The following is a 16785-nucleotide window of genomic DNA, read 5'->3' on the forward strand; positions in this document are numbered from 1 at the left end:
CATGCTGGCTCAATCAAAACTAGCACCTGTACATCTCCCCCAGTCAGAAATTACACCTCCACAGCAAACGTACCCTCAGACACAGGGACATATTCTGGTCCCAACTGCACCCACATAAACCCTAGAGTAACTCCACTGAATTCAACAGGCTTCAAAATACAGTTGGATGAAATTTTGTGTCTGAACCTTTTTTCAACAAAAGATGCAAATTGGGGGACACCAAAAACATTTAACAAATCCCTGTCACGTTCACCAGCTTGTTCATGTCAACCCCTCCCCTCTCCAAGTGGTTCATGTCAACCCCACCTCTCAGAAAATATTCTGAAAAAGCTGAAACATGTTGCAATATTTTCTAAATGTTCCAATTTTTCAGTTCAAAACAGCTTTTTGTTTAGAAATTTCCTTCACTTTTATTTGGAAAAAAAAATAAAAAATGTTAAAAAGTTTGAAATGTAAATGAAATATTTTGTTTGGGGTTGAACGGAACATTTTTGCTTGACCCAAAATGATTTTTTCCTCCCCTAACTTTCTGTTATTCAAGCAGAGCTAACTTAAAGGCTATCTTTCTAAATGAGCTGGCCTAGGTCAAATCCAAACCAGTGGACTTGGTGCAGGAATTAATTACGGGGTGAAATTCTGTGTCCTCTGCTATGCAGAAGGCCAGAAGAGCTGGTCAGAATGGTCCCTTCTGTCTCCAAGTCATTGCATCTATAAATAAAAGCAGGATTTGACCAACAGACTTTACTGAAGGCAAATGCTCCCAATGGAGGATCGCAGTTAAGTATCATTTTCTCAAATCTATGTAGCATTCAGATGGTTACTGCCCAACATCCAATGGCTACAAAAGTTCATTTCAAGGCTACCAAGCATCTATTCAATGAGGGGTTTGAACCCCAGTAAGAACCAGGTTCGGTGCCAATGAGACTTTTGGCCACACTGAGCTGAAATTTGGCCAAGTTTGGGAGGAAAAAACCTGCCCTGACATGGGCAGAGAGAGATACTGAGGAGGGATTTAAGTCTTCAGGTAGAAACCTGGCAGAACTCAACAAATTTCAGCCTCGATTTGCTCTGAGGTCTAAGATTTGTTTGAGCCAGAAAACCCTAGCGGTGAACATCCCGGAACTTTGGCGTCTGGGTCCAGATCTAAACTTTTGGCTGGCTGGCAGCTAGGCACCAAACTTTATAATGGACCTTGAACCAAACACCTATTGACCCTCATACTCTGCCTCTGCCCTACTTACATGTGGTAACATTGCCTGTAAGCGGAAAGGATTCGCCTTCGTTATAAATGGAGCTGACATTAATGAAGTACTGGGTGAGAGAGGACAGAGGTCTCAGCACAGTGGATGATGCACTGCTGGGAACTTCGACCTACAGTGAAACAGAAACACCAGGTCAGGATTGTAGCATGGAGCAAGGGCAAAGAGGGACTAGGGATTTGGGATAGCTGCCCCCAAACTCTCCCGTTTCGAGGCACCATCATTATTAAAACGCTGCAGGCATGTGAGGAGCCTCTGTCAGGAGACAGCAGAGCTCTTGACAGCACACAGCGATGGTGCCTCTTATGCGAAAGGAAAGATGGGGAGGGTTTTAGTAGAGCCACACCTAGGATGCATGACTCCATATGAAGGGTTTGGAGCATTTGAGGAAATTCAGAAGGGCCCATGGAAGCGCCTGCCCATATGTTCCCGCTGCGCTAAAAGGATAGATAGGCTAGCACTACAGCTAGGGCAGGGCTGTTTCCCTATAACCCTGTCTTCTGGCAATGCAGGGGTCACACCCTTGCACAGGTATAAACCAACTGATGAATTAAGTCCGATGGGGCTACATTCTGTTCTCGGTTACACAAATGTACATCTGAAGTAACTCCGCAGCCAAGCCATTGGTGTTAACAGCACATTCGCACTCCATCGCCGTTCTCCCGGTTTTAGCACATTCCTGTGTCCCCTAAGCAAGGACTTGCCTCTCCAGCATTGCTCCCTCTGCTTGAGATGTAGGTCACACGGTGAGCTCTCACAGCACGCGAAGCCGCGGCCCAGCTGACCTTGACAGACCCATGGCTGACCTCAGAGAAACTCAGATGTCTAGGAGGGCTCAATGCCACTGCAACAATAATTAGCAAAAGGATGTGGTGAAGATTTTTAAGGCTATACTTGTAAAGCCACTGGTTGCCTCCTGCTGCTACCTCCATCTTAACTACCGGACTTTTCCCACTGTGGGATGAAAGAGTTTCTGATTTCATTGTTCCACAGGTCTATATGATGACCTGGGAGAATGACTGGTTTATGGGTAGAGAAAGGGTCAAATCAACCCACCTACTCCCCAAGATCCAAAGAGCTCAAAACTCTCAGGAACTTCAAGTCTAGATCCTGATCCTAATTTTGTCCCTGGTCCCATCTTACAGTGGGTCCAACCCGCTGGGATAGGTGCTCAGATGCCATGGCGGTGGGTGCGGTATGAGAACCCAGGTGGATAAAGATATAGACGCAAATAGGTAACTTCAGTTCTGAACACCCCCAAATTGGGAGCAGTTTGGATCCAGACCTGACTTCCCCATTCTGAATTTCAAGGAGATTCAGTCACAGTTTGCCTGGACAGAACCACTCACTTTCACAGCCCTGTATGCCAGACTGGAGTTGTTCATGAGTAAGCTTATCATACATCTAGAGGTAGCCTCGGAGAACCACCTACATTTAGCATTAGCCAGGGAAGAGGGAGCCTGTTTACGAGCTATGTGAAAAATACGCGAAGCATCTCAGTTAATAAGTCTCTCTTGCAAATTGTGCACCATTCATCAAACCACTTATGCTCCTGCCTAAGGGTCAGCTGAGTCAGAGAAGGAAGTAAAACTTACGGGTGGTTTCCTGGAGGCTGGCTGGATCACTCGCCTCTTCCCCGTACATGGCGTACACCGCTACGGAGTACTCAGTGCTGGGAGACAGCCCGTCCAGCAGAACCTCAGGCTGTTCCACTTTCACCTACCACAGGATAAAGAGTGACGCTCAGAGAGGTATTCTGGGGTGAGGCTCTGCATGGTTGGCTCCCCATAGCAGCCTCTAACAAACCAAGAGCAAAGCAGGGCTGCAGAGACAGGAGTCTAAGGCCACAGCTTGGCTGTCTCTTTGGGTACGTCTACACTTCAAGCTGGGGGTGTGATATTCCCAGCTTGAGAAGTCAAATTTGCACTGGCTGTCCTTGATCTAGCTATTATGAATAGAATGCAGCCTGGCTAGCTGCTTTAAGTACATATTCACAGGGGTAGGGCAGATTTGTACTCAAGATGGCTAACATGCCACTGCTTTCCTCTGCCCGCGTTACCATGGCTACACTATTTCTAGCATGGTAGCTCACTGGAAGCTGGAGTGAGTAGGTCTTCTCCAGCTCGGAGGATGCACCCAGCTCCAGCTGTAAGACATATCATTAAATAGTACTTGTAACACTCTTCACCCGCCACGTAGCTGTGTTGTGGTCAATGCTTCTCCACCGCCCAACCCAACAGACATCATGCACAGTGTGCATACAAACTCTACAGCTGGCTGGGAATTTTTCACCAGAATATTTTTTCCACCCAAAAAATACCAATTTGTTAAAACCAAAACAGTTCACAAAAAAAGGTTGAAATATCCTATTCTAAATAAAAAAAGTCAGTTTCTTTGTTCAAAGTGACTCATTTCAAATTTAACTTAATTTATACTTAAAAATGGTTAACAAGGAGAAAAGGGTCAAAAATCAAATAAAAATGTTTTGACTGATTTTCAAAAAATGTTCTCAATAAGAGGCTGGCTAGCTGGTCTCGGATGGTTTAGGCGCAACAAACCCTGCATCCTGGCAGGGAGTTAGACTAGGGGACCCTTTTGGTCCCTTCTAACCCCTATGATTGAGACAAACTGGATTTTATTTTTTCAGTCTGTCAGGTTGCAAAAATTTGAGATGTTGACTTTTTCTCCCAATTTGGGATGGGAAACATTTTTGAAATCTCAAAAGTACTTGTGGAATGGTAAAACCATTTTCTGCCCAGCCCTACTGTACATCACGCCCACCCCCCACTCCCACCCCACCACTCACCACACTCTGCCCTTACTTCTGGGTGTACAATTCTGCTAAACAGAAATGAATGCCAATCCAGCTTGCTTAGGTTAGGGGTGGTAGAACTACAGTGGGGAAAGCAATGATTATTTTTCCTGAGAAATACTTAATTGAAAATAAAAATTAGTTTTCATTTTCATTAAAGCTATTCAGGTTTTCCTCCAAAGGCCAAAAAAAATCAGTTTACTGAAAATGGGTTTGGGGTTTTTTGACAAAAACCTAAAATATTTTAGGCAAAAATTTCAATTTTTAATGATTTAAAAAAAACAAAAACAAAAAGGATATTTTCCATTGAAAAAATAAATAGATGAACATTTTTCGGTCAGCTCTAAATAGAACCTAGTAGCTCAGATCGCATGCAGGGACAATACACATTGCAGTAAAAAAATACAAATTAAAAATAAAAATCTGATCCTTTGTGAGCATGGAGAAGGTATCATAACAGACAGATCACCATCTCTTTCATTCACAGATATTCAGCACAGAAAAGCATCACAGCACAAGGATTAGGGACAGAGATGGATTCTCACAGGATCCAGCTGTTTAAATGAATTGTCTCTAAGATTCCATGGGAGAATGCAAAGTTCTCAGCCTGGCAAGGAAGGCCCAAACAGGATACCCCTGGGGAAGAATGACTGAAGACGGGACACGAACAAACGACTGCGGAGAAGAGAGTTCTCACAGTTTCACCATTCTACATTTGTGATGTAAAATGCTTTACACTAGAGATGGCAGGGATGTGCAGAGGGGTTATGAATTTGCATCTATGCAAAGAACATGATATCCCATTTCCCGAGAGAGACTTGAAGAGCTACGCTTTTAGAAGAAGAAAAAAAGCCCACAAAACAAACCAACCCCCGCCCCACAAAACAAACCTTTTCCTCGACTTTCCCATTTTTATACTTGTTTATTACTGCAGGATTGTCACCACCTACTGCTTCCAGAGCAGAACTGCACTCACTTAACATGCACGGGATAGCTTGTTTTGCAATGCTGCTCACTGCAAAAACTCAATACCTGCCTTGTAATCTGAGAAACATTCTAGGAGGTTTTAATAGAAAGACTAGAATTTGATGGGGTGGGAAGCATTTGCTGGACACACCAAGTTAACTCCTTTGTGGGTGGCCCATAGCTTTAGTGCTTTAGTTTCTGTGTGAGGCAGGAGGAATTGTGGGACTGACCAGGAACATATATATAAAAAAAGCTACCCCTGTTCACCCATCCCAATGTCAAGGCCACCCAGAGAATAAGTGGCAGAGTCTTGGAAGGCCTGGCTTCCAGCCTCAAGCTCCACCAACTAGACCACGCTTCTTCTCAACACCGAGCAAGGAAGCCATAGATTTTTTTGACAAGATATCAGGCTCCAAGTGCATCATTTTGCACAGTTTGAGATAGTTCATTAAAAATGCATGTTGGATTAGATGGGCGGAGAGCTCCTTTTCTCCTGTATGGTATTATTTAAGGTTTATCCAACGCCATAAGAGTAAGTCATATTTAAGTAAATAAAAACTAACCTGCCAAATCTACATTTTGAAACCCAAAACATTTGTTTCATTTTTGTATAACAAGTGGATAGGGCACTGGACTGGGACTTAGGAGACCTGGGCTCAACACCTCAGTCTACCACTGGCCTGCTGGGTGACTTTGGGCAAGTCTTTTTCCCTCAGTTTTCCCCATCTGTAAAATGGAGATAATAATCCTGACCTCCTTTGTAAGCCACTTTGAGATCTACTGATGAAAAGTGCTGTATAAGAGCCATGGATTGTTATGTCTAAATATGGGCTCACTCCACAAAAGTCTGGATCCAGATCCAAACTTTCTTGAATTCCATGTTTAGACCTGGGGCTTCCACTCAGACCTTTATAGTAATAGCAGGTAGCCAGGACATTTGCAGATCTGAACCTTCCCAAAGCCTGCATTGATTCAGATCCACTTTGACTTACAAGAGATTTAAATGAAAGTCAGTTCAGTAATTCTCATGCAGACCTGGGATTTAAGTTTGGGCCCCATATGTCTGATTATATCCAGTGCGGCAAAAGGAATAATTATAACTATCTTCAGCTATACCTCTTTGGTATCATCCTCCGCTCCACTGGGGGCTGACGAACAGAGCACCAGGTACTGAGTAGCTCCACTCGCCGGCTGCCAGCTCAGTCTCAGATGGTTATGGCTCACTTCGGACGCTCTCAGGGAAAGGGGTGGTGACAAAGCTACTCAGATGAAGGAAAACGGAACAAAAAGATTCACAAGGCAGTTGATCATTTCTGTCCTTAACCCCTCCCACCCCCCCGCGCACACACACATACAGATTCAAGGATATCTAAACTGTACATCAGAGCAAAACAGTTAGGTTAAAGCTATTTTAGGAGATGTGTATATGATGCTTCTATAACAGAGAATCATCAGAATCTGGTCAGAAGGCCTTATTGGCTGTTCCTGTTGGCAGGGAATATCTTTGACATGTGGAACAAAGAAATGTATCACTCCCATCACAATCTCTCTTTGTCACATGGTCATTTAACTCCAAACTTTCCTTCAAAATAGATATTGTTTGGCAGATATTCGCAATAAAAAAGAAACAACATGCAGAGAAGGTACTAAGACTTGGGAACCTTTGGACAAACTTGACAGCGGTTAGGCAGCTGAGACGACTGCCTATCATGCCAACCAATCTTGTCTCATTTTTCCTTGTGCTCCCCTATCTGTACCTTGCCTTACACTTAGTTTGTAAGATCATTTGGGCCAAGGAAGTGTGTGAACACACCACCTAGCACAATGGGGTCTCTTAGACACTTCCACAAAACAAATTAATTACCATTTGGAACAGAGGGGGAAAAAATCAGAAGCAACAAGATCAAAAGCCTTTCTAGAAATGTATATAGTCACCGCACGGCAATCTAAAGGCAGAGCTTGCTCCCTAATAGCAGTACCTGTAAAACATCTACCTCATGAGGCTTGTCTCTGCCTTTGCAAGTTTCAGCAGCCGACACAGAGTTCTTCCCCTGGCTCACACCAATCAGCCCCAGTCAGTCCCAGAGTTTTCAATATCTATTTTTAAATTGGCTCTTTTTTGACCCTTCGGGGGACGTTCTGGGGAAAATCGTAGTACAAAAATCTCCCTCTTTCAATTACTGCATCACAAGGGAACAGCAAGGATCTCCAACATTTTAAAAGAAGAGCAGCAGTGGGTGAACAAGCCAAAAAAATAAAAAAATTCATAAGGGAAGCGTGTGTAAGTGGGTATATGAGCATGTGAACCAGGCTTCCAGGCACAAAACTCCTGGGATGGGATGTCATTCCATTAGCATTTTATAATTCAATTCTGAGAATGTGATCCAGGAATGGCTGAGTAAATGTAGAGAGCTTAATTATAAAAACAATACAACCACAACAGAAAGCTTGATGCTGAGTCTAGTATATCCGGGTAACATGGTTTCTTCCTGCCAAAATACTACATAGCTAATTTTCTCCCCTGAAGAACATTCATTTTGTTTACGGTCAAACATTATCTCCAGAAATCCTGATTTACCTCAGTCATGCAAAAACACTGAAGTCAAAGGGGATTTTGCCTGAAGCATCAAGATTCCCACACACACTTTTTTTAAATATAGGGCATCATCTATATCCACAGCCTGCTTAAAGAGCTCAGACATATACATGGGGCAACCACTCGGGAGGTGGGGAAGTGCTGAGGTGATGAGGAAATCAGCACAGAGAGAACCGGGGCCTAAGGAAGAGAGTGAAAGATGCTTGGGACATGGGAAGAGAGAAGCTGTACGAAGCAGAGAGGGATGCAGGGAAGGACAGACTAGTGCTCTCCACTCATGACCCACATGTCGAAGTGATGCCCCTCAGCCCATCTCCAACGGCATTTTCATAAATAGGAAACACCGAAACCAGGTATTCCGTGTGCGAGGTCAAATTGACAAGCTGGGTGGAGGAGGCAGATCCATCTAAAACTACCTGAAAAACACAAAGAAAGGCTGTAAGAAGTTGTGGCATCAGGAGTTGTGTAGCAGAGGAAGCAACCAAACAAACCAACACCAGCTACAGCTGTCTACTCAGATCTAGTCCAAGTCTGCTCTAGTTTCCAGGCACCACACACATCCAAATACAGGATCTCCTACCTCTTTGGGGATTCCTCCCCTGGATGGGTAATATACAATCCTATATTTCTTTGGTGGTCTCAGCGGAGGAGTCCAGGAAAGGTGCATGCTTCTGGAGGTCACCTCTGATATCATAAGGTTGGTGGGACTCAGATGGGGACCAGTGTTGGCTGAGACAGCTTTCACAGGACTGCCTATGAGTTCAAAAAACTAGGTTACCTTCTTATATTATCTTAAGATGCCAAATGCACTTTCTACTTCTTTTTATCAAGTGACATGTCCTAATCCAGTTACAGCCTTCTTCCCTAAACACTAAGGAAGCGTTCCAGCCTACCATGAACATTTAAAAGTTGGTCCCAGGGGAAATATAAAAATCCCATTGAGAACAAACTGTGTATTTTGTTGGAGGCTGAGACTATATTTTACATTTGAAATTTGAGTCACTGCTATTGATTCAACAGATGGCCCAGCATTTGCCAGTTCCAAAGACAGTCAAATTGAACCAGAAAAGTCTGTTGTTGTTGTTTTTTTTAAAAACAGCCCATTTTCTCTGGGCTATCGCATGCCTGAGAAAAACTGGTCTAATTACATCAGACCAGATACAGACTAATAGGAAAGAGTCCATTTATTTTGCCAAATTCCAAACCCACTTGACCAAAGGTGCATTTGAAAGTTGAACTCTCCCATTCTATTTTAGAAAAATCTGTGAAAAAATAAGGAGAGATTAAAAATTGGAGCGGGGGAACCTACACACAGATATTGGTACTGGGCACTCAGCCTAACATCGGGTTGGGGGTGCGGAGGGGGGAGTCCTTCAGTCTAGTTCTAGCATCTGTTTAGCTAGAAAAACCACACTTCTTTGTATTTAGCTATCCCTTGGGGACATATGGCTTGAACTACAGGTGGAAAAAGGCTTATACTCAATTTTGCAATCACTCCCCACCCAACAAAAGCTCACAGCGCTCACAAATTAATCCTTTGCTTTGGACATCTCAATGATGAACCCAACAGGCAGCGATGCAGCTGCACAGGGTAAGTTTGGGAGAGACCCCTACACAGGTGTATTCACCTATTGTTATTTATGTACAGTACCACCCACTACATACTTTCCAACCGCCTTCCCCACCCCCCAAAGTCTCTGCCCAAGCTGCTCACAATCTCAGGACGGAGGGTAGAGGAAGGGGAACCACACACATTTATACATACATCAGCTCATCTCATTGCAGGCAGCCTGGCAGAAGTGGGTCTTTGAGAGGTACGTCAGCATGGAGAGGGTAGGGGCCTTGCAGGCGAACCAAGGGAGGCTGTACCATGCATAGGGGATCATGTGGAAGATGGAGACCGTGTGAGAGGTTGGCAAACAGGTGGGCAAGGCGAGGGGCACTGGCAGAGCAGTGGAGACAGCTGCAAGAGAGGATACGCAGGGAAGGGTAGAGGCAGACAGAGCTCTGGAGGTGGTGACAATAAAGCTGACAGCAGGTGGGGAGCAAGTGGAAGGATTTGAAGAGGGGATCAAATGGACGGGGAGGAAGGAGAGTGTAGCGGGTGCGTTTGGCATGGACTGCAGGGGGGGATGAGGAAGTCAGGCTCGCTGGGAGGACTGAACGGGGATTGCAGGCTTTAACTCACCTGTGTTTTCACTCTTGTGCTTCTCTTTGATCCTGGTGCACAAGACCCGGGTGAGCCTGCTGACCAGTGAGCTGAGCAGGGGGAAATCCAGCACGTTATACACAGTGAGCTCCAGGGGCTCTGACGCCACCTGTCTCAGCTCTGCCTCGTCTGCATTTTTCACCCCTAAAAAGAGAGAGAGCAAAGAGCCAGTCAGCTAAGAAAACTCCCAGGAGATGAACAAGACTCAGGGCCAGAAAAAGGTCTTCCCCTATTTAATGCCCCTGTGCAGGAGCCAAGCACAACTGCAGTCTCTTGGCTAAAAATGCCTCCTAGGCTGCCCTAGTGCCCTGGAGTCTCGCCTGTAGCTAGAAACACAATCTGGCCTTTAAGGAGCATGTCTGGATTGTGTTTAAATAGTGGAGGCAGGGGGTCTTCTGTGGTCCAGAGCGACATTTGCAAATCCTCCTAATAGTTCCCCTCCATCCTGTTACTGCAGGCCTGGCTACCACAGAGGCTGATAATATTCCACTAAAAGACAAATCAGAGCATATGTAGAAATCAATGAATGAATGAGTAACACTTTGATATTTACGAGGTGCCAGCTTCCCCCACAGAGAATCTGCTGTTCACTAGAACATAAAGCTCCATCACAAATCCTTGTTATTCTTTCCACAAATCCAGCCCTGCATATCATCTGTGCACGAAGGGCCTGAAGCTCCATTGCTCTGCATCTTGTGCAGTCCCTCATGTAAAGCAGGTCCCAATTTGGATCGTGTTTTACTTCTTTTCACAGACATAAATGCCTATACGAGGTGCAGAACAGCGGCGAATCAGGCCCAGTGCCTTATGCCTGTAGAATGCCATGCCATACCCTTGCGCATTAGAGATCCTGGTGTAAATCAGTGAAATGCCAGTGAAGTCAATGAAGCTACCCCATCTCCATCATATGGGGATCTGGCCACTAACATGCAATCCTCTGGGAAGATGTTTCTCTTGAGATTTTCTTTGTGTAACCGGCAAAAAGTAACTAGCACCAAAAGGTATCTTGTATTTAACAAATATACTCATCTTTCCCAGCTTGAGGTGGGGTTAGAAATGGATCCAAACCGAAACCTTGGATTAAAGCATCCCCATACTTTGGGAAAGATCCAGGTTTGGCTGTCCTGGCTTGGGCCCGTCTCTAGTTGGGATCCACCTCCATAATGTCTTGCCATATTATTCTTGGGCTGGGTAGTGTTTCCTTGTCTAACCCAGGACTGTGTTTTTGTTCTGCGTTTGTAAAGCTCCTAGCATGGCGGGATCCTGCTCCATGACTACAGCTCCTAGGCACTGCGGCAATAATGATCTGGGCAGGCGGTTTAAATCGCTTTCCTCTTTAGAAGCTGTAACTCAAGTTCTGACCGTCTAGAGTCAAAATACACAAACACTGAAAAATGTCTAAGCAAAACAACAAGGGCACGTGTCAAAGCAGGCAATACATTCAGTGCTCAGGTTTTAAAGTATTATGCTGTAGACTCTATCAGATTCAATGTCTTCATTCAGTATATTAAGTAAAGGACGTTGCAAAAGATATAGCCATACAGTGGTATTCAATGAATTCTCTATGGTGTACTCACCATAGACCACTTCTAGTGTGGCGGGGGTGGGGAGATTTTTTACTGTTTGAATTTATCTAGTAAAGGTTAATGCAAGAGAAATAAAATTAGTTATAATTGACAGCTACTCTCCCAGTCATGTTATGCCTCCTTATTGCTGCCAAATGGCAAACAGCAGATAAGACTATTAGAAATACAGAATGTTAATCAAATGGACGTAATTGGAAGCAGATTGCCAGATACAATAGGTTGGGAATTTAACCAAATGGGTCTCTTTGGAAATGGCCAATTCATCTAAACCAAAACTGTTCGCAGGACAGGATCAGTTCAGCAAATTTTCAACTCAATATTTTTTTTTTTGGAAAAAAAAAGTTTTGAAACTGTTGAAACATTTTGTTTGGATATCCTCAAAAAGAAAAATTCTAATTTTCCACTTTGAAGCAATTTTGTTTCAAAATGTAAGCTAATTTTAATAAATTAAAATGTTTCTATCAACCTGAAACCAAAATTCATGAAAATTTGAGATTGACTTTTTTGTCCCAATTCTGAGTGGGAACATTTTTTGACATCTCAAAATTTTTTGCAGGACAGGAAAACCATTTCATGTCCAGCTCTAATAGGTTTAATTCCATTTTGAGGTAAACAGTTTAGTAATCACTGGTCTCCCATTATACAAATCCGAGGCTGTTAGAGATTTTGATGTGTAGTTGGTGAGAAAACTTTTAATTAAAACTAAACTAGCTTTTAAAAACAAAAACACAACATCCCACCATTGGCCACTCCTTGAAGATTCTATCAATCTGTCATGTCTGAATGTTGCATTAATGGCCCACCTGCTCATGGTAAAGTGATAGCCAACTAACAGGCCAAACTTTATGGGTAAGATTTTCCAAAGCACTCAGTGTTGGCCTAAAATTGCTCCAATTAAAGTCCAGTAGCGTTTCCCATTGATTTAAAAGGGAACAGAGTTAGGCCAACCCCACCTTGTGTTATTAATAGCTGCAATCTTACCAATAGCGAATATGTCTATGCCCATATTTTTCAAGGTCTGGGCAGACTGGCTGGCATCATCCTGTGATTTTCCATCAGTCAAGAGGATCACCAGCTTGACTGCATCTGACCTGGCACCAGCTTCAGGTTTCAGATTTTGTTCTAGGACATGGGTCAAAGCGAGGCCTTGGGAAGAAAGAAGAATGGAATTAGATCCCTGAAAACAAGATTGCAGAGATGCACGTGCCTTGGGAAGTACAAACACTTTTCTCAGCTCCTTAGTCAAAACTGGGTATACCAATTCTGCATGAAGGATACAAACACAGCTCCTGTGCTGTGGGAATGATCTCCTGCATTGCAATCTGAAAGAGACTGTTGTAAAAGGGTCTTTTAAACACGGCTACAGTGGCTTGCTTTATAAATAAACCTTTGGTGGGTAAAGGGTTAGAACTGACATTTCTGTCATTCCAAAGTTTTTCCTCACTTCATTGCAGACCTCCATGCTGCTCTGCGACTCTGGGGTTGCTCACAGGCGGGCGATGTTAGTTGCTCTGTTTCAAGGGATCTCAGAAGTTTCAGTTTCAAGCAGAACTCCACACACATGTAAAGAATGGTGGAGATTTTGCAAACAAATAAGAACAAAGGTGAGGCAAACGGTGGGCAGATAAACCTTAACAGTGTCCCTTTTAAAAAAAATGCATGTGCAAAACTGTGTGCCTGATTTGCATGCATGTTTGTTCCATTTTTGCTCGTAATCAAAGTACTTGTGCATGGAAACGAGGCTTGACATTCCACACAGAGATTTAATAAAAATCATGCCTCCGATGTGTCAGCAGCGTAAACAATCCAAAACCAAAACACAATGAACTCTACCAAGTTACTTACGGACCTCTTACCTGATCATGAATAGAATGACACTAATATCTTAAGCAAAGCCAACAATGCACTAGGTGTTTTCCAAACATAAATGAAGGCAAATTTCCTGCCTTGAAGATCATACAATATGCAGCCCCAATTCAGCAAAAGCACGTAAGCATGCACTTAGCTCCCACTGTTTCAAGTGCGGCAGTGCTCTGCTGAATCAGGGCCTGACAGACAGACAGACAGACAAAACACAGGGAAAAGGGATAAAATATAAGCCAAGTGGTCAAGATGGTGACATAATGTTTCAATCACACGATGAATTTGGGTAGAATATATAGATTTCCCCCAAAAGTAACCATAATCAACCAGACCGTTTCTTTTAATCTTTACAGTAAGAGGATGATTTTCCCTTTGTGAAGTTCATTCTTCATCCTGCTCTTAAATCCTACCAGATCCTGTACAGGAGTCCAAGTTTCCCAGATTATCTCTGGACTTCATCTCCCTGGACCCACAGAGGCTGAGAGTGCTACACATGACTGCACCAGTCTCCCAAGGGAGTACTGCTGAGGCCACATGTTGGATCTGGGGAGACTGAAGGGGGGAGCTGCTCCTTCCTCCCCAACTGCAGATGCTCAGATAGTTCCCAGGTGTTCCTAGTTCAGTGGCGGCTGCTGCTCTGGGGGTGGTGTCACCCGGCCTTAGAACGTCCATATTCAGTTATTATTTCCTGTAGTGATGCAGTCAAAGAAGTAACAGTCGTGCCTTTCCTTTTGCTGGAGCATTGGTGCTATCATAGCGTGTGTGGGGGGGAGGTGCACTTGCACATGCGAGAGACACAAAGGCCCCTTCTCCTTCATTACCAATAGCTTAGGTCAGAGATATCTGCCCCATGGACAGCGACTGCGCTGTACTCTCGTAACTAACGCTGCTTTAGTCCTGTATCCAATTCAGACACATCCAGCCAGAATATTTCTCCCTTAATGTGGAGGATGCTAAGCTATTGGCTAATGATCATAGCGGGATTCTACGCGCAGCCCAGCCAGAGACATAGAGCGAGAGAGTTGAAGATAAAGCTTGTGTTACCTGTGAAAGTGTTGCCGCCTTTATATCGCAGGTTCCTCACCGCCTCTAACACCTCCTCCCTTGTGACGTAGGTGTTCAGGTTCCACTCTGTCCGTGGATCACTGCTGTACTGGGACAAACCTGGGGAAGGCAACAGCAGACAACAGAGGGCAACCAAGGGGTTAAGCAGCAAGATGGAAGCTGCTTTATCCCAGGATTGCCACAGACAGGCGGCGTTGGCTACCGGATTGTGCGCCAAAGCGGTGGCAACAGATCTGGGATCTACTTCCAGTTCCACCGCTGGCCTTCTGTGGGCAAAGTCACCTCTCCACGACTATGTCTCCACCTCTGAAAGGGGGATAATGGTTCTTAACTGCCCTGCAATGTGCTTTGAGATCTGAAGCGCTATGTAAGAGCTAGGGATTATTGTAATTATTTCCCAGTGTGAAAATTCCGGCACAATCCTAGCTAAAATTAGGGCAGTCGCCAGGTTCCTATTCCATTGCACAGTTCCCTTCTGCTCTTCCCTTTCACCTCCCACTCCGTACCTGCGTCACCTTTCTCCCTTTAGTTACACTGGCCCAACTTTTCTAAAGTGGCCTTTCAGCTTCTCCTCCCCAGCCTGTTGTTACTGTTTATTCACGGTATTGCCACTGAGCAAGGCACTGAACCTCTGAAGTGTTTCTCAAAATGTGGGCCACTGCACACACTGTAGTTGTCTGTTACAACCACTAGAGGTCAGACAAGAATCACTGTCAATACACAAGCATAGGATCCAATGTGCAGCCCATGAAAGAGGTTGGCCAAGAACAAAGTGCAAAAATGCAAATCCTACAGCTACCTGGAGGGGCACTTACACAGGATAGAGTTGGATGGGACCTAATGCCCTCCGTATCCTTCCAAGGACTGCACGTATGACAGGGCACTTATCCGTCTAGCTTCGCTGCTTAAAAATGCATTTGTTCAGCTTTATGAAAAACAGAGCCATTAGCAGATCATTCAGGCTCGTAGAATGGCCAGCAAGCACATCCTCTCCAAGTGTAGGAGACATTCCCAGGAGACAGGTTTCAGAGGGGTAGTCGTGTTAGTCTGTATCAGCAAAAACAACAAGGAGAACTTGTGGCACCTTAGAGACTAACACATTTATTTGGGCAAAAGGTTTCATGGCCTAAAACCCACTTCATCAGATGCATGGAGTGGAAAATACAGTAGGAACACACACACACACACACACACACACACACGGAAAAGATGGGGGTTGCCATATCAACTAACGAGACAAATCAATTAAGGTGGGCTATTATAGTTTTAAACTATTTCCCCATGCTAATTTCCCCCCCTACTGTTACTCACACCTTCTTGTCAACTGTTTGAAATGGGCCATCCTGATTATCACTACAAAAGTTTTTTTTCCTCCTGCTGATAATAGCCCACCTTAATTGATTTGTCTCATTAGCAAGGGCGGCTCCAGGCACCAGCACAGCAAGCGGCACACAAGGGCTGCCTGCCGGTCACTGTGAGGGTGGCAGTCAGACAGCCTTTGGCAGCGTGCCTGCAGGAGGTCCGCCGGTCCCGCAGCTTCGGCGGCAATTCGGAGGCAGGTACGCCGAAGGCGTGAGATTGGCACATCACCCACAGAAATGCCGCCAAATCCGCATGACCAGCGGACCTCCTGCAGGCGTGCCACCGAAGCATGACTGCCGTGCTTGGGACAGCAAAAATCATAGAGCCGCCCCTGCTCGTTAGAGTTGGTATGGCAACCCCCATCTTTTCATGTTCTCTGCATATCTATCTATCTATTTATCTTCCTACTGTATTTTCCATTCCATACATCCGATGAAGTGGGCTCTAACCCACGAAAGCTTATGCCCAAATAAATTTGTCAGTCTCTAAGGTGCCACAAGTCCTCCTTGTTCTTATTCCCAGGAGAGGAGATGTGCTGGTTTTTATCCTGATTCTGTATCTGGAGGCCTGAAGACAAGAAGCTCTCTTACCTATCCTTATCTTATCCCGGGCAATATTAAATGGTGAAACCAAGGTGCTCAGGAACTCCCTGACAAGCTTGAAGTTGCCGCGTCCAATACTCCAAGACCCATCCACCAGCAGGACGATATCAGTTGTGGCCGATGTGTCACATTGAAACTGAGGACCTAGGAGACAAAGTGATTGAGATCAGTTGGAGGATGCAGGAGCTGTGACAAGAGATCCCCAGCACCACGAATCAAAACACACCCCCTTGGCTTTAAGGGCAAGAATCAAGTTTGTGAAATGTCAAAGCTGAAACTTTCATAACTTCATTAGAACCAGGAGCCAATAGACCACATTTTGTGGTTAGATGGACCAATAGTCTGTGATCCCCATAAACTGCAGTGATTAGTTTAGAGCATTAGTCCGTGATAGTACTACCTATCAGTGCTGCAAACTCAGCCTACATCTGGACAATCAAGCTTATGCTTTCTGTACAAGACTGC

General features: G+C 44.6%; 1 protein-coding gene across 7 annotated transcripts in view; it reads right to left on the bottom strand.

Annotated features, from left to right (window-relative positions):
* Positions 1-16785, bottom strand: part of COL20A1 (collagen type XX alpha 1 chain) — a 95848-nt gene that overhangs the window by 56412 nt on the left and 22651 nt on the right. For all 7 annotated transcript variants that reach the window (XM_044985623.1, XM_044985621.1, XM_044985619.1 and 4 more), the window contains 10 exons: positions 16309-16464; positions 14336-14455; positions 12410-12574; positions 9822-9986; positions 8214-8386; positions 7920-8049; positions 6154-6296; positions 2855-2978; positions 1964-2103; positions 1242-1371 (listed from right to left, as the gene is read on the bottom strand). In XM_044985623.1, coding sequence (XP_044841558.1) covers positions 1242-1371; positions 1964-2103; positions 2855-2978; positions 6154-6296; positions 7920-8049; positions 8214-8386; positions 9822-9986; positions 12410-12574; positions 14336-14455; positions 16309-16464 — 1446 coding nt within the window. The remainder of the gene's footprint in view (positions 1-1241; positions 1372-1963; positions 2104-2854; positions 2979-6153; positions 6297-7919; positions 8050-8213; positions 8387-9821; positions 9987-12409; positions 12575-14335; positions 14456-16308; positions 16465-16785) is intronic.

Source organism: Mauremys mutica, chromosome 13 (assembly GCF_020497125.1).
Source record: "Mauremys mutica isolate MM-2020 ecotype Southern chromosome 13, ASM2049712v1, whole genome shotgun sequence".
Lineage (NCBI taxonomy): Eukaryota > Metazoa > Chordata > Testudines > Geoemydidae > Mauremys > Mauremys mutica.